The 25506-nt window shown below is 36.0% G+C and overlaps 1 protein-coding gene across 1 annotated transcript in view; it reads left to right on the forward strand.

Moving 5' to 3' along the window:
- LOC150107495 (uncharacterized) overlaps positions 1–25506 on the forward strand; it is a 1121546-nt gene that overhangs the window by 20040 nt on the left and 1076000 nt on the right. The window contains exons 2-3 of the mRNA XM_090392112.1: positions 15410–15576; positions 20346–20461. Of these exons, the coding sequence (XP_090248238.1) occupies positions 15410–15576; positions 20346–20461 (283 nt within the window). The remainder of the gene's footprint in view (positions 1–15409; positions 15577–20345; positions 20462–25506) is intronic.

The raw sequence follows: 25506 nt of genomic DNA on the forward strand, positions 1-25506 counted from the left end.
ATTGAAATTTTAGAAGGTTATCTTATCTTCATCCTATTGAATAGTAGGGAGATCAGAATTTAAGGCATAAATTAAGGATGAATCCAACTGAAATCTGAAACCATCTTAAGAGAACTTGTATGCTATTCAGCCAAATATCGTGGGTGGTACACGTACACTTAGATTTGGTTTCAGAAACATTGATGTGACTATGCTATATAGAGGTTTGTAACCTGACATTTAGTTATTATGATCACATATGCTAAATTATGAGTATACATGTAGCTTAGTGCTGGGAATTGGTGGTTTAATGCTGCAGAGTTACTTCTCTTTCTGTGGTATCCATTTTGAAAAAATGTGTACATGTTACTGCATAGCAAATAAGTATTCACAAGTCCACATATGATAATAGACTGATTAAACAGAAGTCTGCAAGAGACACTATGCCCAAGATACAACTGGTAGGATTACAATAGTGAATCATGTTCGGAGATGTGAATAGCCACTAGTAAATCCATTTTTATGACACTTATTGTTGATTACATGCTATACATTTTCATGGAAGAGCTGTAGATCATTATTGATTAAGCCAAGGCACACAGAATGTGCACTGTGGAAATCATTGTGAAGTGGTCATGCTATGTGTGCTTATAGTCTGATGGACATGTTTGGATATGGAGGTTGCCTGAAGACACCTTGTGCCAGGAGTATTTTTGAAGAATGAAACAGGACCATATACTAAGACACAATGGGAAGCTGGCTTGACTGACTTGACTTACGATTCTGTACGTAAGTCAGATGAAAAGTTATGTCTTGAGTGGAAATAGGCACCAAATGTTTTGAAGGCTCTGGATGCAGTGTAATTGTGTAAGAATAGGCATGTGGTTGAGATGTGACTCTAAAAAAGAAAGTTGAAAAATGATCTGAGCACAGTATTATCAAAAATAAGGAGTGACAAAGAGAGCGATATCTTATTTGCAAAAAACTACTGTGTTTTGTTATTGATGAAATTGATTAGGTTGTCATAATCCTATTGAAGATCAGTGTTGATTTTTCTGAGGAAGAATTAAATGTGCCATCATCAGCAAAACTATGGATAGGTTTTCAGGTAATTTTTCTACAGACCTGTATAGAGTTTTGATCAAATGCTTTGGAAATATCATCAGTTGCTGCATAAATTTCTACAAACCATTGCATTGTATATATATAGAAGTGGTTAATTTAGTCAAAGAAATCTGTTGTGAATCAAGATAGGGATCCATAATTTGCCATCCTGGTTCCTTAATGGAATATCGTTTTCACTGTTTTATAGGTTGTGAGTTCAAACATCATTGTGGCATAGATGCTTATGAGTGTCTTTTAGGTGATAATGATTTTCATTGCTGGTATAAGCAGTGCCGTAACTAGGCAAGTGCAACAGATGCATAGACCCAAGACAAAGGAGGCCTGAAATGGGGTATCAAAAAATAATCAGTATTATATTTTTATTTTCAAATTTTAAATTTTGTCACTGTGGGGGGTCAATTCCCTAACGTTTTTGGTTAAAGTTAAAAATGAACCGATCTGTTTCTATAGTATTTGTTTTTTTTATTTATTTTTCCAAAAAAAGGGAGGCCAAAAATAAAATCTTGCACAGCCCATGAAAAGCTAGTTATAGCTCTGGGTATAAAAACACCACCCACCATATTTGGTTTGAAAAAGTACCCATGTTTAGTGTCTAGAGCAGGATTCATAGATTTATCTAATACCAGACATTCATTTCATGGTACTAATGTGTTATAATTTTACAACCTTTTATGCGTGGAATGCATATAAAAGAAAATACTGGGGGTCACACATTAATTACTGGGATTCCAGGTAGTGAAATTATTGACCGTTAAGGACCAATTTTCCATTGAACTGTTTAACCAATTCAAATTTTATTTTCCACCTGAAATTAATTTAGAATATCCTAATGTATTTTGAAGTGTTGGATTTGAACCTGCAATCCAAAATAGTCCATCATGCAAAGATTTTTTTCGATAGTATGTATGGTTTCTTTTTTTTATTATTATTCAGGCCTCCATGGAGTCAAGTGACTCATCGTGGGAGGTCCTTCTTAGGAAACACAAAGTCTATCATACCACTCCTTGAACTCATTGACCGTTCTTGCTCTCACCATTCTCTCAGGCAAATGCATTCCACGGTTCAACCACCCTCCACGCAAAGAAACCACTCCTCAACCTCTTGCTCACAGCTTCCTTTTGTAACTTCCAGGAATGGCCCCTTGTCATCGCTCCTTCCCACTTCCACCAAGCAAAAGAACTCCCTAGTGTTCTTTTGCTTGGTTTCACCCTGTAACTGCCTCTCAACAGTCTAAAAGTCTCGATCATATCAACTCTCCTTCTATTCAGCGAACTCTGCAGTCCACATTCCCTCAGCCAATCCTCATAACTGACATTGTACAATCCTGAAACCATCTTTGTTAATCTGCATCTGTCCTTTCCCCAGTTAATTTATCCCCTTAAAATCCTGGGGATCAAATTTAAGAACAATAATCTAAGTGAGGTCTGATCAGGGTTTTATACAATCGAATGATAACTCTTTTATCTCTGCAGGTCAGTGTCCTTCTCAGTATTGCAGCAATCTTCTGGGTTACCTTCACCACCTTTGGAATATGCTCCCTGAATTTCAGTTTTCTATCAATCATCACCCATAGATATCTTGTCTCCTCTAATTCCTCCAGTACAGCTCCTCCAATCGCGTATGTAGCCTCACATCGATGGATCCCAAACTTCAAGACTTTACATTTTGCTGCATTAAACCGATATTCACCATTCATTTGCCCACCTGTCTAGTTTATTCAAATTCTCTTGCAGTCTTTGAAGTATTTTATCTGGGTTTAGTCAGTAACAGTATTAACAATTGAAATATTACTTATTTGCCATTCAATAGTTGTGATTGACTCTTGTGGTATATAGCCATAGTCCATTGTTCAAACAAAAATGAAGTTGCTGTTTGAACCTGCCCTGCATCAAGGAATGACAGGTCTCTTCATTTTTTTTATTTTATTTTTATCTCTTCATCATCGTCATAACACTAATTACGGGTCTAGTTCCGAGTATATTGATCTGTTACGGTCTCATTATCCATCCACTATCGTTTTTTGAGGTCTACCCTGCCTTCTCTTTCCATTATATTTTAGTATTTGTTTAGGACATCAGGTGGTGGCCATTCGGTTTACATGTTCAATCCATTTTTGTTTATAATTGTTTAGTTTTTCTTCTATTGATTTTGTTTTTAGTTCTTTTAAAATGCCTTCGTTCCTTTTTTGATCTAATAATGTGTATTTTGCAGTTCTTCTCATAAATCTCATTTGACTTTTTTTTTATTCTTTGTTTATCTTGTTTGTTTATTGCCCAAATTTCACTGCCATATAATAATGTGGGCACTGCTAAAGTATTGTATATTTTCATGCATGTTTCTTTTTGTACTATATTTGGATTGAGTGTTCTATTTATCAGGTCTATAATCTGTAAAAATTTTGAAGTTTTTAATTTTATATTTAATTTTTATCTCTTTGTTTAACTTATTATTATTTTATATTTAAAATTCAGAGTTGTAAAAGAAAATACAGACTGGACTGCTTTCATTATGAATGCTGCTCATTTATAAGCAGCAAACAACACCACTTGCACTTATATTTTTTTTATGGATGTGAAATAGTGAAAGCACAAAAAGTTGGCTCTTCATTATTGTTACATGTTTTGTAAGGTTAATTTTACTGACAGGATTCAGGAGAAAGTTCACTCCATGCAGAGTAATATCATTGATTTGGAGGGAACCAAAAGACCTCAAAATAGATTATTATTTCTGTTTATCCAGGTAGGTGATAGATGTCTTTCATCATCTGGTAGAACACTACTACTTACTTATTGGATGCCTGAAATGGCTTACTGCCATGCTTGATTTTCAGAGCAAGAGCTCCAGTTTCTTCTTCCCTCTTCTCACATGCAATGTGGGTGACACCTTTCAAGAGGCACACCATATACACTCTATTTGCAGGTATAGCAGCAACATGGTTCCACAGGCCCATCGCTGGTTAGTACATACATTACTATCAGGACTAAACCTGATAGTAATGAATCTGGAGGATTATCAAACAGCTAGTGATTAATTTTGCTGCAACTTACTCTCCCAGCTCATGCCAGGAGTCTTAGTACTGTGATATGTAGGAATGTTGATGCCACACTTTTTTTGGAGACTAGGTGCCCTTTGTGTGTGTGTGTGTGTGTGTGTGTGTGTGTGTGTGTGTGTGTGTGTGTGTGTGTGTGGTATGTCTGTGAATCTTTTACCTTGCACTGCATGTCTGTACTCTTTATTTAGCTCTCCTCTCCACATACAGTGAGAGACAACTTATTGAAATATGGTTATACTTCATATCAAAAACCAACAAAAAAAACAATTCCAAAAAATATAAAAAAATAATAAAAATCCAATGAAAACACACATTAATAACTTAAGTATAAAGAGCTAATAAGTTTCATTTTCTAATAAGCTTAATTTTCATTGCCGAAATGAAGCTTATTAGCTCTTTATTTTTAAGTAACTTAATGGTTGCACCTGTTTGGAAAACTCGTTCGCAGAGTACATAAGTTCTTTTCGCTATACACTTTGGTATTAGGTCTAGCTACTCACTGATGAAGCCTCAAAAAAGGCTGAAACCGGTCTGGGTAGTGACCTCCCTCCATAATGTAATAACAGCATACATTTCCTAGGAAATGTGTTTTTACATTATGGAAAATACCCAAGAATAGCGATCTGTACTTCCTCCACTTCTGCCACGAGTTGCCCGGTACTGTACTACGTACTAGGATCACTTGCATTGGCTAATGCTAGTGTCGCCGATACTTTATAGTTTACTATAATCGGCAAGAAACTCTCTGATTCCGATCTTTGAGTTTCTTATTCGGTTTTAAAACTATGCGGGATTTAATATCCCCTTAATTTAAGTAACACATTAATAATCCTCATAAAAAGTTTCATATTCACTTCATGAACATTTGTAGCCTCAACAGCAATTTAAACTATATGCACCATTACCTATAATCATCAAATCCAAACTTTTCAACAATAAATTACATGATAATCACATGAAATGAAATTACAGATATTTCGTACTGAAAATAACAGTACATCATCAGTGCAGAAACAAGCAAATCAAAGGAATGGGAATACAAGGTACATGCAGCAGTCAGTGGTTTACCAATTAAAAACTGTTGCCACATGCTATAAATTAATATTAATAAATAATATTATTAAAATTATTATTAAAACAATTTTTAATGGTTATATGATATAAGAGTCTCCCAAACTTTTTTTTTTGGGAGGGGGGGAGAGAGAGAGACAATCATTCTGATTGAGATTTGGCTGATGTAAAAGGGCTTTGCAACTTTCTTTGAAAAGGTGTTCATATTTAAACCTGCTTCTATGGAGAAGATGAGCTTCATCTTCTCCACTGGATACTGTGTTTAGTGTCAGTACTATGCTGTGCCAGACCAGACTTTTGAGGTTTTCATGTATTCGATATAATATTGATGTTAATTAATTCTTTTTTTCACAGAGTGGCCTGTCTGCTCAAAGTATGTTAGATCAAGCTAATGATAGAGGTGACAGTTTGTCTTTTGTAGATAACAACAGATGAGAAATTTTGTTAATAGAAAAATATGTGCAAATGAGATGATACTCCTTCATAATTCTACCAATCAGTTCAGAGATGCCAGAAATATAAGGGATTGGAATCCTTCATCTCTGTGATGAAGAATCCTGAGCCGTTGGAACATAGGAGTCAATTATCTGGTGGATTTGATTATTATTGTAACCATTAAATTCCGTTAACCTTTTGATAGTGAGAAGTTCTTTTGTAAGCTTGAGGGAGAGGAGCAGCACACCTTATATGCTCTTAATTAAAGACTTGATAACACTAATTTTTTGAGAGGTGTAATGAGCAGACTTTTGATGAATGTATCTGCCAGTAAAGGTAGGTTTTTGATAAACACTGGTTGATAAATTACTGCAAGCTGTGCGCATAAGAATAGTAAAGAATAGTCCAAGAATAGTAAACTACCAGCCTTTTCTTTTTCCATGAATTGAAAGCTATTGATCTGTTGTAAGAAAGTGGTAAGTTCATTTTCACAATGAGGCCAAACAGCAAAGACATCATCAACATAACGAAACCAATGAGAAGTTTGGGGATGAATGGTTGAGAACATGGTATCCTCCAGATAGTTCAGAAAATAGTTTGCCAAAGGTGGAGACAGAGGGCTACCAATGGCATTACTTTTCACTTGTCTATAGATCTTGTTTTTCTAGCTGAAATATCCTGATTCTATAACAAATTCAAACATTTTTGCAATATCAGGAAGGTAATCATCATATAGTACATTAACAGTGTGTCAGATAATGGAATGTTGGTAAAGAGGGAAACATTGTCAAAGTTGACTAACAAATCTGACTCTTGTATTTAAATATCCTTGATTTTCTCAAGAAAATGTGGGGAATTTTTGGTGAATAATCTGGATTGTCTAGTATGGGCAGTTAATAAATGTGACAGAAATTTAGCAATTTTAAGGTGTTTCCCTCTTTACCAATTTTTTTTTTTTTTTGTACATTCGAGGCAGGATTTATAATTTCATCGTGTTCTACACTCTCTGTCCAAAAAGAAACCGAACTTTTCAAAAATAGAAGAAACTAGTGCAGCCACCTGTTGTATCTTTTTATTGTTGAAAGTGGCAGCCTTCATTAGTGTTGTGTCAACTGTTTATGACATTTGTTTCATTAGAAGCCGAGTTATAGTGCCAAGAGTGACAGTGTGTTTTGACGAAAATGAGTTTCAAACAGTTTGAAATGAGTTTCAAACAGAGAGCAGCTATTGACTTTTGTATTAAACTTGGTAAAAGTTATTAAACTTGGTAAAAGTATTCATCACCGTATGCTTTTTTGAAATGCTTCAAAAAAAGCATATGGTGATGAATGCTTATCTCGTACTCAAGTTTATGAGTGATTTAAGCGATTTCAAAGTGATTGCAAGATGCTTGAGGACGACGAAAAGCTGGGCTGTCCAAAAACTGGACTGAGCGAAGTTAACATTCAAAGAGTGCGTGATTTCATCAAAAAAATCCTGAAATTGTCTGAGATCGATTCAAGATGAATTGGGAATTCCAAAATCAACTGTACACAGTTGATTTTGGAATCTTGATTAGAAAGGCCCAAGAGTTTGGGCCTTTGGAAATTGTATTTGCGATTTGTTCCCCACAAGTTGGCCGACGACCAAAGTCCTGCAAGGACTTCATTAAAACTGCTTGTAATGACTCAAACTTCCTTGAAACAATTGTGACTGGTGACGAAATGTAGTGTTTTGAGTATGAGCCCGAGACAAAGCACCAGAGTGCTGAGTGCAGACCAGGCATCTGTTTATGAGTTTTTGAGAAAAAAAGTGACTTTTTTCCAGGCATTTGGAAAAAAAGTCACTTGGAGAAATCAAAAGTAAAGACAATGCTGATTTGTTTCTACGATTCCAAGGGCATTATCCACAAAGAATTTGTGGATAATGCCCTTGTCCATGTGGCCAGATGGTCAATGGTGAGTTTTATCTTGAAGTTTTGAAGCGATTGATAGTGAGAATTCGTCGCGTACGCCATGAATATTGTGATGCAAGCAACTGGTCACTTTTGCATGATAATGCACCATCTCATCATTCGAACATTGTGAGACAATTTTTGAGCAAAAACCAAGTTTGTGTGTTGGATCACTCACCGTATTCACCTGATTTAGCACCCTGTGACGTCTTTCTCTTCTCCCAGCTTCATTTGCCGATGAAAGGAAAGCAATATGACACCATTGAAAATGTTCCAGCACAGTAACCACGACCCTCAACAGTATTCCAAAAATCGCTATAAAAAAAGTCATTTAACGAATTAATTGACTGTGCCAAATGCTGTATCAAAGCTGAGGGAGAGTATATCGATTGAAATAAATGATTTGAATAATTATAATTGGCCTGTGTTTTATTTTCATTCAAATGTTCGGTTTCGTTTTGGACAGAGGGTGTATATTAAGCTTGATAAAGATAGCTGTGCTGTCCCCATCCCTTAGCCTCTCATTGCAGTAATTTTAGTATAGAATATAGTACTAGGTACTATATTCTATACTGCAATTACTGCAATGAGAAGCCCAGTTGTCAGCCGGTTGGAGGTGGGTTTCATTTACAGGGATTACTCCAGTATTGTAGTGTTGTAAATTCTTGTAGTTCGTGCATTTTGTTTCCTTGACAATTTGCATTCCAGAACACAATCTGTAGAGAGTTTGGCCTTCTATGTTTGCCACCTATTAAGTAGTATGTGGTAAGGATTGCTTGCATTGTCTCACAAACTTGTTTGTGGGGCCATGGCTGTGGCTTGCTTTACTGAATTTGATTAACATCTCACCCAGAGTGGTTGCCATGATTTCAGCTTTGATGGATTTGGTTGGGGGCTGGAACTCAGCTTTTTCTGGCAGTTTTGATGCCAACAACTCTGTATACGAGGCACATGCTTGGGCGGTTTTTGTGCCATTGAAGGTTATCAGCATTTGCTTTTGGTGTCTGTGCAGTTGTTGGTAGGACCCTTTGGCTTTCTTTTGCTAGTTTTTTGGGTGGTTGAATATTGCTTGCACCCTTTCTAGTTGGCAGAATGTGGTCTGCCACAGTTTGTGCATTTAGCTGGCTCTTTGTTTGTATAACAGCTTTCTGCAAAAAAAAAAAAAAAAAAAAAAAAAAAAGTTTTTCTCTGCATTTAATGAGGCAGAAATTGGCCTTGCTGCAGTGTTACCAGTAAGCAAATTTTTGACAGTGGTGGCATTGTCCAGTTAGCGTCTTCCATCATAATGTTTGTGAAGTTGTGAATGTGGCTTGCTTTGCTGAACTCGATTAACATCTCACCCAGAGTGGTTGCTAAGATTGCAACTTTGCTGGATTTCTTTGGGCACTGGGTTCGGCTTTTTCTGCAGTTTTGATGCTACCAGCTCTGCATGCAAGGCACATGCTTGAATGGTTTGTTGTGCTATTGAGGATTATCAGCATTTGCTGTGGCTGCCTGTGCAGTTGTTGGTGGGACTCTTTGGTTTTCTTTTGCTGTTTTTTTGAGTGGTTAAGTATTGCTTGCACCCTCTGTAGTTGTCACAATTTGGTCCACCAGTTGGCATTTAGCTGACTCTGATTTTTTGCAAGAAGCTTCTGTGCTGTTTTTCTCCTCATTTAATGCAGCAGAAACTGGCCTTGCTGCAGCGTTACTAGTGGCCAAATTTTTGACAGTAGTAACATTGTCCAGTTAGTGCCTTCTGTCATAATGATTCTGGTTTTATAGCCAGGTAGCAGATGGTTTTGTGAGTATTTGAGTTGAAAGGTTAAGAAGATGCAATTTACAGTCTAGTGGATAGAAGGAGGGGGTGATATAGAGATATACAAGTTGGTAAGGGATTGTTATAGAATTAATGTTGAGGTTTTTCATAAAATTGTGGGAGATGGGGAGAGAACAAGAGGTCATTCCTGAAAGTTGCATAAGAAGGGGGCGAGCAAAGAAATGAGAAACACTTTTTTTGCATGGCGAGTGGTGAATGATTGGAATGCATTACCTGAGAGTCTGGTGTCTGCATAGAATTTGAATGTATTTAAGGTATAGTATGATGAGAGAGCTGTGTGTATGACATAGGGACCATCCAAAATTAGTCTTTTACTCCATGATGGGTATTGGGATGATAAAAAAAAATAATATTTGCTTGTGTGTGTGTGGGGGGAAATAGTGAAGGATAGACAACCTGAATGAAGATGTGATAGGTGTATCCAGAAAAGGAAGTTGTTATTATTTTAAATTTCAATGGTAAATTGAATATGTCTGTGTTGTTTGCTGAAGTGACTTAGGAAATTGTTTAAAGTTCAATGACTATGGAGCCAAATACAGCGCTGGCCCGAACAAATTTTTGAGTGTGTGCAAGATTTTTTTTCTGCCCTTCGGTTTCATATTTATATTATTTATTAATATATCAAATTTTTATATTAAACTATTAAATTACTAAATGAAAATTTCCAATTAATTTTGTTTCTTAAATAAAAATATTCTATTTATAAGAGAATCAAATTTTCTCAATGAAATTGGATCTAAATGTTTCTGTCCCAGAGATTACCAAAATAAAAATAATTATTTGGAGCTTATATAATTAGAATAAAATATAATTATCTTTATAAATATGTATACATATATACATACATCTTCAAGGCCCACTCTTCCTAATTGGGCTGTGGGGGCAACAGCTGCAAGAGGAACTTCCAATGGTCACGATCCTCTGCCACCAAGCTTAAGTGTTCTGGTAGGATTCCAAAACGTGTCCACCCAAGGTTTTGGATATAATCTATCCAGCTAGTCCTTGGCCTTCCACGTGGCCTCCCACCATCTGGCTTGGCAAAGAGGGCCTGCTGAGGGAGCCTCTCTTGTGGCATTCTGACCAGGTGCCCGTACCAGCGTAACTGTGATCTCTCAATACGGAGAAGCAGCGGTTGAGTATTGAGGGTTTCCCGAATTGCAGAGCTTCCGACTCTGTCGAGTTTTGTCAGCCCCACAACCCCTCGAAGGAACCTCATTTCAGCCGCTTGGATTCGTGTCCGCATTCTTTCGGTCATTACCCAACTCTCATGACCATAGGTGAGGATTGTGACATAGACTGTATTGAAGACAGCCAGCTTTGCTTTCTGACTTAACTCCCGCTTCAATACTACCGAACGGCCAAGCTCCCGCAATATTGAGCTTGCTAAGCCAATTCGAGTATCTAGCTCTACGTCCCATTTTCCATCATTCGTGAATATGGACCCAAGGTATTTAAACTTCTCCACCTGTCTCATTGGGACTCCACTTACATTTTGAGTGCACTGGGATTGTCTTGAGACCACAAATGTTTCAGTTTTGGCCACACTGATCTTCATTCCGGCATCTGCACAAACAGCTACAAACCTATCCAGGGTCCGCTGGAGGTCATCTGTGGAAGAGCTAAGCAGAACTAGGTCATCTGCAAAAAGCAGACGTCCAATGCTACATTTTCCAATTCTGACACACTCACTGCCTTGCCTGTGCCTATCAATCCAGTCCATAAATATTATGAAAAGGAGGGGTGACAGAACACACCCTTGGTGGAGGCCAACAGAGACTGTGAAAGGTTCAGACTTTGTGCTGTTTACCCTGACACAAAACACTGGGCATTCATACAGGGACGTGATGGCAACTAATAGTTGACCATCCACTCCATACTCCTGTACTACTTGCCAAAGCTTATCCCGAGGAACCTGGTCATATGCTTTCTCCAAGTCCACAAAACATGTGTAGACATTCTTGGCATATTCCCAAGATTTCTCAAAGACTTGCCTTAAAGTGAAGATTTGGTCAGTTGTGCTTCTACCAGGACGAAAGCCACATTGTACTTCCTGGAACTTTGACTCAACTATGCCTCCTGCACAGTCTTTCCAAGCACTTAGCATACACTTTCCCAGGCAGGCTGAGCAGAGAGATGCCACGATAGTTACTGCAATCCTTCTGGTCTCCCTTCTTGGTATTATTATGCCTGTCTGCCATTGCTTTGGTGCTTTGCCAGATATCCAAGCAGCCTGACACACTCGAGTCAGCCAAAGAACACTGTCTCGATTTAAGGCTTTTAGCATTTCGGGCCGAATTTCATCATCGCCAGCAGCCTTGCCTGATTTTAGCGATTTTATTGCTAAATGGACTTCTGCTGTGAGACTAGTCGTTGCCCCGATCTGCACCTCTTGGATGTCCACAACTGCTGGGCCACCTGGGTTAAGAAGGCTCTCAAAGTATTCCCTCCATCTGTGGAGGATATCCTTCTTGGTTGTTAAAAGTGCATCATCAGAGGCCTTAATTGCCCTTGCTGTGCACGATTTCCTCCCTCGAAGGCAGCGGATGGTCTTCCAGAATACTTTCTTTGCATTTGCATAGGATGAGTCTAATCTTTCTCCAAAGGATTCCCAGGCCTTCTGCTTTGCTGTCTTTACCCTTAGCAGCAGCTTTTTTTCGTGCCTCAGCATACCGCAAACCCATCTCAGGTGACCTGACTCTAAGCCATGTTAAGTAGGACTCCTTTTTTGCCCGGACAGTTTTTTGTACTTCTTGGTTCCACTAAATATGTATATATAAATTTAATATTTTTGAAATATATGTTATATCCAATTTAATTATTATTATTTTTTAAAATTTTTTCTGCTCCAGTATAATTGTAAGATAAACTCTTCGTAAGTTTTCTGCCCTTTTACTTTCCTGCCTGCGGCATTCACCCATTCCGCCCCTGCCTCGAGCCAGGCCTGGCCAAATAGTAAATATATTGTCATTATATCTTAGCTTAACTTTGGATTTTAGAGTTGCTGAATCTAGAGTAACTTGTTGCCTAGATGGTTTCATATAAAAAGTTAGATATTTGGGGAGAGAGGTGGCACCCATGACCATACCTTCTTTTTGCAGATAAAAGTTATTTTTCCACATGAAATAACCAGAGTGAAGTTCATGGGCAAAAAGAGATGTGATCCCAGATAGAAATTTGTCCTGTAAGAGTTATAAAAATCACATGCTAGAGAATTAGCTATGTCCATAACTTGGATATAAACATGAACACATGTTTACACCCAAGTCATGACTCCTAATGGATAGAAAGAAGATGAGATAATTCCATTCTTCAAGATTATACAGGACTGGAGCTAGAACTGATACGGCCAATAACAGAACAGTCTGCAGTAGTTATTAAGGTATTAAGGGCAGCATGGCTTTGTTAAAAGTAGGTCTTGTTTAAGTGACAGTGGAATTAGATAAGGGAAATGGATATATACCATGATTGTTTTAACTTTTGCCAAGATGTATGGCAGAATTCCACACAAGTGATTATTATACAAACTTAAAGGGATGAGCATGCAAAGTAGGTTTTTGGCATGGATTGGAGAGTGGCTATCTGATAAGTATCAAAGTCATGTATGGAGATGCTAAATCTAAGAGAAGAAGAGTTAGTAGTGGAGTTAAACAGGAGTTGTCCAAGCACAGTATGATACCTCATACTGTGCTTGGACTCCTGTTTAACTTATATATTATTCTTATTACACCTTCCATGGAGTTGGCAGATTCATCGTGGGAGGTTCATTTAACTGACAACATATTTATCATATAGAATCTTAAATCCTTAACACTCCTTGCATTAACAACACATTCTGGTAATTTCACTGACAGTTCTTCATGCAAATAATCTACTCCTCCCCCCCTCCCCCCTCTTCACCACACTTTTAATAGCTTCCAGGAATGACCTCTGGTTCTTCCTCCTCCTCCCATCTTCTATTCTCTTTATAATCCCTTCTGGATTAATCTGATAAAATTCTCTCACTAACTTAAAAGTCTCCAACATTTAACCTCTCTTCCTCCTATCCACCAAACTCTGCAATTGACATTTCTTCAACCTCTCTCCATAGCCAGCATTCCAAAGTCCCGATATTTGTCTTAGTTACTCGTCTCTGGACTCTCTCCAATGTCTCCACATCATACTGAAAACCAGGCGACCAAATCTGAGCACAATAGTCCAAGTGTGGCCTGACCAATGCCTTATACAGTGACACAACCACTTCCTTATCCCTACATATTAGAGTACTTCTTATCATAGCAACACTATGATGTGCAGCCTTTGCAGCGCTAGCAATATGTCCTCTAAACTTTAGTCTACTCTCAATTATCACTCCCAAATCTCTAATCTCATCCACTTCCTGCAGTATGGCACCATCGATATAGTAGACAGCCTTATATTTCTGCACTCCAAAACTCCAAAATGTAATGCCTTAATCGTGAGTGCCCTGACATTTATGTGTGTAAATGTTATTGCAGGGGGGGGGATCTCCTATGATGAGGCTCTAGACTCCATGCTGATACTGCATAATAATAATAATAATTATTATTATTATTATCTCCAAGTTCCTAGCCTCACCAATTTTCTGTAGTCCACTAACTTTTTTTTTTTTTTTTTTTTAAGTTTTATTGTCACAAAGATTTTTGTAACAAATTTCAATGAGAAGTTGAAAACAAATTTTCAACTTTTCAGAATGTTCCCTCATTCTGAGCAGAAGTATTATATTTCACTGCAAGAATCAATGGACCTATACTTGTGAAATGAGTTTGGAAGCTGTTGATGTAGATAATAATGTCAAGAATGTCTATAATTAAGCACTGATTTAGATCATTATTCTCTAATATAGTAAATTCTTGCTATATTTGTTTTTTATGCAAGAATAACTGATAGTAGAGATGTATTTTTTGTATAATTCAATTCTTACATTGCTGTGAGTACAGTAATTCATTTTGTGAATATTATCATATAATCTTTGCCTTTAATGCTGTAAAAATATAAAATGTCCAAGTTTTAATTTGATTTTTAAATAAAAAAATGTTATAGTGATCATGATATGTTATTCGAGCACTAGATAAGAATCAAAACTTGATCTTAAAACAACAGTTCCCCAAATCATTTTCTTTCATGATAACATCGAAAAATAAAATTGTGTCTGGGCAGTGGCTAGAAATGTGTTGGCATTGATTTTAGAAGCTATGTTGTCTGATCTTAAACATATGTCTCTCCCACTGCTGATGATGAGCTAGGCATCAGTGAACATTCCTTTCAGGCATTTTTTTTTTATTTTTTAAAACTGTGGGAACAGGTACATGATGCCAATTCAGAGAAAACTACAAAAGTGCTTGTGCATTGTCCTAAAGGAGAATAATTACTGATTATTATTATTTTTTTTTCAGATACCAAAGCACTTCAACACACACACACAGCTCTTTAATTGCAGTTCCCCTTTTAGAAATGAACTCAGAAATCAAAGTACCTAAGAATTGAGGGGGAGGGGGAACTTCCAACATTATCTTTCCTTCAGTCTCTTCATCTTATACTGTTTTGCCTACAGGCAATGTTGATGACCTTCATTTGAAAGACTGCAACTTTATTTGTGGGTCATACAAAAAAACAGCTCATCTCATCCACTATGACTTGGTTATCCATAAAATCATCATCCTTAGCCTGTCATACTAATACAGCTACAGCTACTAAAGCATACTTGCTCTATTCTGTTAATTCTATTTGGAGAACAATTTTTTGATGAACACAGTGAATGCTTTGTCAACTCCTAACTGAAATTCTAACTTGAGGCAATTTTCATAATCTCATAATCTTCTCATAATCTTTTACACATGCACAGTGTTTGCATTATTTGTTGACATCATTAGATGAATCTGAAGATATGATTCTGGGAACTTGTTGAAGATGCTTTGTAAGTTCATGCACATAATTTTTAAGCTTCACTACTATATTGTCTGAATATTATGATTTTCAGATTTCAGACATAATCACAGGACAAGCAGATGAAACTGTTACAGCCCGTGAAGCTCTTCTCCGATGGGCACAGCGCACAACTGATCGTTATCCTGGTGTTAAAATATCAGATTTTACTACCACTTGGCGAGATGGCCTAGCATTTAATGCTATTCTCCACAGAAATAGGTATTTCCCCCTTCTCTTTTACTGGTATGACAATTAATTACATATTATCATAACCTTTTTTTGGCAATTAGTGTCAAATGGATAATAAGCTATTCTTGTGGGGTTGATAGCTCTCTACAACACACAAATGCTTGTCATACTATCCATTTATGAATTATTTTCCAAAAATGTATTCATTACATATTTTTTTTTTTTTTTATATGTGGAATAGCTTATTATACATATACAAGTATGTTAAATAATATAATATAAAATTACCAATTACATAATATAAGATTATATAAAAAAAAACCGCAACTATTACTAATCTTATTTTCTTCAAGAGCCTGTAATAAATGTTTGTATTTTAAACAAAAATTCAAGAGATTGCTTAAACAATGATGTACTAGATAATTTTTGGAATGTTATGGCATTATACAGGAATTGCAGGCTCAGTACATTAATATGATAGTCTAAAAATGCAAAAGTTAAAAATTACTGTTAGTTAACAGTTGTTAAAAATTAAAAAATATATTATAAAATTTATCATAGTATTATAATTTATATCATAGATTATAATTTATCATAGTTAATATTTTGCTAAATTTGTATCATTTCTAAGATAAAATCTGTTTTACCTTAGAAATGATACAATTGTATTTTAGAAATTGTACAATTGTACCATTATAAAATTATATTTTATCTTTATGGTCATTCAAAATATATTTCAAACCCCTTTGATTTTATATATATATATATATATATATATATTCTAGTATATATATAAATACTAGGGGGGCTATGCACCCCCTGGCACTTACAGCACCCAACCCCACGTGTTCTGGACTGGTAGGCTGGTTTTTCCTTGAATTCTGATGACTCGAATTTTGAAGACTCAACACTCGGGCTACCCTGAGTGTCGAGTCTTCAAAAGGGGGCTCTGCCTCCCGGTACATACCCCTCCCCCCCAAGTTCCGGACTGGTAGGCCAGTCCTCCTTGAATTTAGATGATTCAAATTTTGAAGACTCGAAGGGGGTCCCCTCCCCCCAGTTTCGGACTGATAGGCCAGTTCTTCTTGAATTTTGAAGACTTGACACTCAGGGTAGCCCCTGTGTTTCAAAACATTTCAAATAACTTGACAAAAAACATGACACAAAAATGTTACAAAAAAAGCTTATTATTTTTATATTATCAAGTAGATATATATACTAGAATATATATATATATCCAAGTCTCGGTTCTAGTCAGTATATATAAAGATGAACATATCCCAATTTTGAGTTAATACTACAAATCGTTATATATATATATATATATATATAATCAATCTGTTGTGTGTGTGTGTGTATTTTTTGTGACTTCCATCCACAAAGTTCATTTTGATAAACATGTTGCTTTTTGTGTGAACTTCTCACAATGAGTCAAATGAAGAAGAGATACAGAATACACTGTTATTAGCAAAGTAATTGGTTTTCTGTATATCTAGGATATTGAGACATGCTGGACATTGCAGTAACTAAGATTATATCAGGTGTGTGGGTGTGAGAATGGATTGATGAGTTTGTCTTGAAGAGCTTGACAGATAGGATGGTGATATGGTTAAGACAAGCTAATGAGGGAGACGTATCTAATAGTTGTTGAGAAGATATTACACAAGACATTAGGTGATGGGAGAAAATTAATTCATCCTTGCAAAGTGGATAAAGATGTCGTGAATTAGATTTTTTTTTTTTTTTGCATTGCATGGAATGAATTGAACTAAAGAATGGCAATAAGATCAGTGTTTAAAGCATTTGGTGTTGAATGGTCTTGAAGCTTGGAATGTTTAAGAACTACAAGCTTTGTCAAATGTAGAAGAGAAATCTTTTTTATATGTGGAATAGCTTATTATAGATAAGTATGTTAAATAATATAATATGTAAAATAATATATATATATATATAATAGTCCATGATAAGCAAAGAGATAATTACTCCATATTCTCTAAGATTTTTTATGTAGTACATAAAATTAATGAACAGGTTTTGTACTGTCCACACATTAACACTAATAGTATTAAAATACAAGTCTAGGAGTCAGGAGGAGAAATCAAGTGGGAATTAAATGGATGAACATTATTATTACACAGGACCTACAAAAAAAAAGAAAAAAAAATGTGGAAGAAATTCAAAGAGAAAGGTGATTAGTATGCACATGAGTAGTACAAAGCACAAGCCAGAAGGATGACTAATATGGCAAGGAAGGCAAATCAGAGTGTGAGAGGAAATTAGCTATGCAGGACAAAGGAAATCTCAAGGTGTTCTTTTGGTATGTGGCAAGCACAGGAAGAATAATTTTGATGAATGTTGATGGTTGGCAGGTAACTGAAGTAGACAAACTAGTTGAATTAATAAGTGTTCACTTTTCAAGGGTATTTCATGGTGGAGATATTGAAGTAACAAGGAAGGCAAGGGCTGATATGGAAATAGTCTATTTTCACATTGAATATTATGAGAAAGGTGCTAGGGAATTGGCAGTGCCTTTTGACTATTGTTTAACTCAAGTTTCAGCTCGGGGGGCTGGTCCTGGTGGGAGGGGGGGGGTTGAAAGAGATGGAATTAGTTCTGTTGCATAAAGGAGGCTTGAGGCTCCAAGATTTAGGTATAGCAAATTATCAACCAATCAGTATCTCAGGAGTAGTGTTCAAGGTATTGGAGAAGTTGGTTTAAGGGAAAAATCCAGGATAGATAAGACTGGGATACTATATAGGATGGGGACAGCATGGTTTTGTGACTGGTAAAAATACTGAGTTGGATAAAGGTAATGAGTGCACAATGATACTGCTGGATTATGCAAAGGCTTTTGGCAGGATACCACATGGGATTCTGATAAATAAACTGCAGGAAATGGGGATAGATATGAAGTTTAGTGAAGAGGGTGGTGCTGGAGAGATATTAGTAGTTTATTCAGGAGTAGAGTCCATTAGAAGACTTGTGGCCTGCAGCAGGGTTCTGTACTCGGGCCACTACTATTTTGTACATTAATGATGTAGGAATCGATCCGAGGAGAAATAAATATTCAGTTGTTTGCTGATGATACAAAATTGGTAGAGCAATAGTCAACAAGATGATACCAAAATTTTGCAGATCATTTAAATATAGTGGCAGTATGGGCAAAAGAAAATGGATATCAGTTTAATTTTGCAAAGTGTAAGGTTATGTATTTTGGTGGATTAGCTGTGTACACCATTTGGCAAGAAATTGATGTATCCATGGATTTGGGGATGCTAATAGCTAGGGAGTTGAAGTTTAGAGGTCATATTACAAAAGTAGCTAAAGCAGTTCATTGGATTACTTGGTTACTGGAGAACACCTTGGTTAGTAGAGATAAGCAGGTTATTACACTCCTTTATAAGGCTTTGATAAGACTCCATCTTGAATATGTACAGGTCTGCTCACCTGGGTTTCTTGGGGATGAAGAGAAGAGGATGAACAGGTGAGTAACCAAGATGGCAACAGGTTTATGAAATACACCTTATGAGGATTGGTTAAAGATCTGCGAATTACAGAAATTAGTTGATAAGTGATATTATTGAAACATACAGATTGCATAAAGGTTTTTATCAGAACTAGTCATCCAATTCTGAAATGGAAATGGAAAGTGAGCAAGGATAACGACTAGATTTTTTTTCTTGGAGAGGTAATGAATGAGTAGAATTGGTTGCCAGAGTCTGTTATAGGTGCCATGACTGTGAATAAATTCACAGTGAAGTATGATAGATATAGTGCAAATATTGGATAGTGTTTTTGGCATAATGTTTGTTTAGAGCTTCTCTTAATGAGTTGTGAATTCCATGGTGTTGCCAGAATAATAATTATTATAATTATTATCATCATTATTACTTGGTGTTAACAGTCATGAAATTTCATCATGTTGTGCCATCATCTTGATTTGGTTAGCCAGTAAGAATGCCCCTTTTTTTGTCTATATCGCAAATTGTCAGCCCATCTTCATTCATTCAGTAATCGGTAGATACCTACAGTATGCATGCCAGCCTGGTTGACCGAGTGGATAGCATATCCGTTCTCCAGCCAAAAGGCTGCGGGTTCGGATCCCACCATGGGCATGGATGTTTGTGATTGTCTTTGGAAATACCAGTGATGGTCGGTAGTAGATGCCGTTGGTGTAATTGTGGTCAGTTGGTGATTGAATAGTGGGGATGGAGTTGTAGAGCAGGTGCTCTCCCTCGATGAGTCCTTGGACTCCCTGGAAGTGTCAAATAATAATAATAATAATAATCACAAGAAGGTGAGCTAAGAGAAAAAAAAAGTCCATTTATTGTATTTGATTTATTATCACCCCCAATTAGTTTTTACATGCTAACATAAGTATATATACATTTAATGCATTGTATTTACATAAACGGATATGCTATCCATTCAGATTCAGGAGGATTATTTTGAAATATTATACATGTCAATTAACTTTTTACTTTTTAATGAAGCAATATGTGTTTTTCAACAGGATGAATGCTTTTCAGTTATAATTAATGAGGATAACTTGTGATTTCATGCTTTGTATTTGTGAAGGGTTTTAGAATTGGTATAATTTCTTCCCAAACTGTATTTGGCATAGCTTTGTTTATAATAACAGTTCATGCCCTGTTTCGTTAAAGGCATAAGCATGATTATTTTAGGCTTTTCTAGATTAACTCCTTTTCATAGTTTATCTAGTATGCCTAAAATATTTAAATTTAAATAGTTATTTAAATTAAAATTTTTCATTATTATTACAATTTGTTTTTTTCTAGACCTGATCTCCTTGACTTCAGGTCTTTACGGACCAGATCTGCAAGAGACAACCTGGAACTTGCCTTTTCCGTTGCAGAAAGAGAATTTGGTGTAACAAGATTACTAGACCCAGAAGGTTTGTAATATTTTAACAATTTGGATTTGAATTTATTCAGTGTCACATTTCATACTTATAATTAGGATATAAATTTTTAATTAAACCTTTATCTCTCCCCTCCCCCTTCTTTTATATTAAGAAGTATCATTACATTATTGTCTTTCTGCATGTCTTTTTTAAGAGGAGGGGCAGAAGTATTTCATGTAAAATGATATACCATTTTACACACAGAATTGTATTCCATATTACTCTAAGTTCCTCGATGTTTAAATCTCTCTCTCTCTGCAGATAATAATACATCATGCATTGCAAGTGTTGCAAAGACTGCACATTGTATTGTTGTTAGACCTTAGGTTATCACAAGCAGGATGGTAGCCTCATGCTGGGAAGATTCAAAAATCATCCAACACTTTCATTATTTGGTCTAACAGATAAGCTTAGGTGTTGAAGGTTATTCATGTCTTATTTTTAATGGTTTTAACAACACCAAATGAACTATTTTATAAAAGAAAAATGTTTTATTAATTTGCTTATATTTTGCTGAATTTCAAATCAGCATCATCAAAGCACAACACAGCATGTATACATGACAGTGAGTAAGTGAAATAATACAATTCTAACAGACAAAAGATCTAAAGTCCTAATTTGGCACCCTCTAATGTTGTAAAAAAAAAAAAAAAAAAAAAATTACAGCTATGTGGGAGTTGCTTTTAAGATAACAATTTTCCCAAATTTTTGTCAAATTAATGCAACTGTATTTGTTCAGGTTAGGAGAATTCTTCATAACCATGGCTGACTCAAAAAATAATCTTTCAGATTCATAATGAATTCTAAATAGCACATTAGTTTTTTTCCATCTAATTCTGTGTGAAGGGGTGTCCAAAATATCTTCGCCGAGTGGTTACTGTACTCACTCTCCAGCCCAAAATGCTGAGGGTTCAAATCCCACTGTTGGCATGGATGTTTGTGATTGTCTGTGAAAATGCTGGTGGTCGGTGGTAGATAGTGTTGGTGTACATGATTAAAGTAGTGGCAGTTTGTGGAGCGGTGGATATGCAGAGCTGTAGGGTAGGTGACTTCCTTGGAGGTGTCATGTAATAATAATAATAATAATAATAATAATAATCTTCATTTTTTTTTTTTTTTTTTAGTTTTAGAATTGAATCATTTAAAGTTAATGAAAATTTTGAACCACATTCTTGTCCATTTTAAAAATATCAGCCATTTATCACTTGGAAGTTTTTTGAAGCTCTCAGCTTTTTAAACATTAGGATATATAAAAATTCAAGGAAATGTTAATATTTGGAAATTTCAGGTACCAATAGAAACATCAAAATGAATGGTTTGTGTGCTTCTCTGAGTGAGAGCATAATGATTTTGAGTCTTTACAGAGAATAACAAATGGCATCCTGTTTCTTTCTATCATACTTCAAGCACTATTAAGGCATATTGCACTGCTAATGACATAATTAATATTGGAAAGGCTGATTAAAAAAAACTTTCACCATGAGGATGAATGCACTTCTCTTGCCTGTGTGTGCGTGCGTGCGCACATGCGTGTTCTTTCCTTATGCCTTTTTAAACTTTATTGTTATTTTGCATTCATCTCTTCTCTGATATACTCTTATTGAAAAATTCCACCTGTTTCCCTATGCACAGTGATCAAAAAAAAATTAAATCATCCCTGTTTAAGACTTAGTGGAGGGCCCACCCAGTGATCCAAATGCTGCAAAACTTTGCTGGAATACATTATGCTTTATGTGGAAGCGATATCTGAGAAAAAAAGTACTTCCAAAATTAACCACTAAGGGGCACTGTATGATGTACCGAATGTAGATGTAATAATTTTTCTGTGTGTGTGTGTGTGTGTGTGTGTGTGAGTGTGAGAAGAAGAAAAGCAACACAATCATAAATAACACATTTTTATTCACTTCCATTATGCATTCAAGGGCTGTACTGTTCAATATGCTACTCTTCCTGTTATGCCACAAACTGCATCTTTTGCAATGGCAGAATGCAACTGGTTGGGACTGATGACATGAAAATACTGCGTTATACTGTCTTTCAGCGCTGGCAAGTTGTCAGTATGATTCTGATAAACCTTGCCTTCGAGAAATCCCCAGAGCCAGAAGTCACAGGGGATCAGATCAGGTGAATGAGGCAACCATGCAGTGGGAAACACATGATTGATTACTCTTTCTTCTGCAAAATGTTCTCGAAGAACCTCCTCTATGGAATGACTAATGTGTGTTGTGGAGGACATTCTGCATGAAAATGACTGAATCCATGCACCAGTTCTTTTGTTGCACTACAGCTACAGCAGAACTTGTGCATGGATTGTTCATCGTATTGATACATCTCAGCACTAACTGAGCAAGTCACAGACCCTATCTGGTGATTGTCCTCCAAGAAGAATGGTCCAATGATTAACGAAGCTGTAAACCTACACCATACAGTAACTTTGAGTGAATGCAAAAGAATGTTTCCGTGCAAAATTATCCACGGCTAAAGTGAATGTTGGTTGACTTTCAAAGTCCTCTGGGCATAACTGCTGTGTCATGTTTATCTTGAATGGGTAGAAATGCAGAATCTTCCGTAGAATTTTCCAGACAGGTGTGTAAGGCATGTTTATGTGTCTTGTTACAGCACATGCACTGCAGGAGCCAATGCTGTTATTCATGGCCTTCTCCATAATGGTAGTAGCAATTTCATTCACTTGTATCCACAGCCATACAGCATCCAATTCCATTCAGCAAGGAATGTTTAAGCAAATGTCAGTTGACTTTCAATGTCCTCTGGGCACTGATTGTGAACTGTTGTGAACTGATTGGTTTGCAACCTCTGTGGGATCTAAATCCCAGTGATCCCATTTCTTCAAACAACTAATCATTCATTGCAGAGCACATGGAGATAGTGGAGATAAAATTTGCAGAGTGCAGCAACATTATTGCAATTGTTTTGGTAGTACAACCTCATGAGCAAAGCCATTGGGATACGGTTAGTGCCATCACTGTGGATGCAGTGGTGTAGCAGGGGGGGGGAGGCGATCTGCCCCGGGTGGCACTTTTTTGGGTCTCACCTGAGACACGATTTTATTTGTCAACGATTCTTTTATTTATGTTAACTTAGTAATTTTTATTACTTAATTAATAATTAGTTTTTAACAACTATACTTACAACTAAAATAAATAAAATATAAATATAACAAAACTGTTACATTTCCCTATCATACTATAATTCAAATTCTTAAAAATAAAACAATAAAATGCATGGCAAGGCGATTGGTTTATTGCTTATACTGTGGTGGCTGCTTTTCAGCAGTGGGCACCACACAGTTGGTACACATTTGCGGAAACGTATTTTTTATTTTTTTTCTTCTTCTAATTTTGCTTATAACTAAGGCCATCGTCAGGATTTTAGGGTCCCTGGTAGTAATAATATCTCTGTGTTTCTCTATTATATCAGGATTTTTGCTTAACCCTTTTGATGCATTTATGCAGTGTATAAAATTAACAAGCATGATTTTGTTTAGCATGTTTAGCCTTTTTTATCCTAAAAATGCTAAAATGCCTGATTCATCATTAGTTTTTTTTTTAATCTGTTACACATTTATATCATTTGAGTCATTATTGAAACTGTTGAAAACATATTGTATTGTTTATGTACGGTTAGTCTAGAGCAGGGGGTGGGCAACCCTTGGCACACATGCCAAACGTGGCATGCCACCCAGGGCTCACCTTAAAAAATAATTAAATAAATAAATACATATCCAACATCTTTGCTGACTTGTATATTTTAACTTAATATAATACAATTTTATTAAGTACAGTGATACCAAATAAAAATGCAATAAAAAAGCAAACCTTATGAACTGTTTTAGTAATAATAAGTAATAAGAAAATAAGAAACAAACATCCTATTTCCAAGCCATCTATTTCTGCAGTATACTGATGTACAAGTTTCGTCCAGTTCAGTTGTTGCATCATTCGTCAAGTATCCAGACGTGGCATGACTCCTTTACCATCATTTGATATATCTTTTCATGTTTCATAAAGAATGTATCCATTTTCTAAAGTGTGTATATATGTGGATTTGAATTTTATTAAATTGTAAGTCATTAAAATATGGATTGGGAGTATTTATTGTCAATTAATATGTTCAACTTATTAGATATAAAAGCAAATTTTCTTTAACTTGCCATAAATATATCCTATTTACTTAAATATAACTCGCACTTCCCTCCCCCGCCTTAAAATTAAAGCTAAAAATCCTGGTGCGAGATATGTGGGGGTTTTCTGAAACTAAAGTCTTCAGTTTTTTTCGTAAAATCCTCGTATATGTCTCTTACCACGATTGCTATTCTATTTCCTGCCTAGAGAGCTGTTTCCTTGTGTACATCCTAGCCAAATAGCGTCATCTTCTTTCCCATTATTTCAAGCAAAACTTAACAGTAATTTACGAGACTTGAGATACTCAATGAACAATCCTTCACGAATGACTAATGAAAGCACTTCTCATTAGTCATTGAAAACAGAACGCGAAACAGACAGCTATGCCACAGCTGCTCTTATTTTTACTAGGCCAGTAAAAATAGAGCAGCTGTGAGACGTGCATATGTTTGGTGCAGTATTAACAAAAGATTGCTTTTACTCAAAGGTAAAAGCAAGCCAAAAATTTTTGAATTGAAATGCTAATTCTCTTCAACTGAATTCAATATCTGAAACTGCCATAACAACATTCACTATATATTTCTTAGTTTTAACACGTTTACGAATTTTAACACGGTTGAATTTTATTACTGCTTTGTGTTTGAGCAGGTGAAAGACTCCCGCACATCTAGTTTTTAAATAGATATTATACAGACTGCAAATGTCTGTTCTGTACCTTATACAATAAAACGACTTGTTTTACTTGCGTCTGCAGTCACTTTTGTCTACTGGGGAGGACGTGTGATACTATCGCCTGATGTTGAATGTTTTTAAACTTTTTTTTTTCCCCTGTGCAAGGTATACCCGAAACTTTTCAATTTCTTTTTTCGTAAAGTAAAATGGGGGTGCAAGTTA

Source organism: Typopeltis vanoorti, chromosome 4 (assembly GCF_054136105.1).
Source record: "Typopeltis vanoorti isolate ZY-2024b chromosome 4, IOZ_Tvanoo_1.0, whole genome shotgun sequence".
NCBI classification, from domain to species: domain Eukaryota; kingdom Metazoa; phylum Arthropoda; class Arachnida; order Uropygi; family Thelyphonidae; genus Typopeltis; species Typopeltis vanoorti.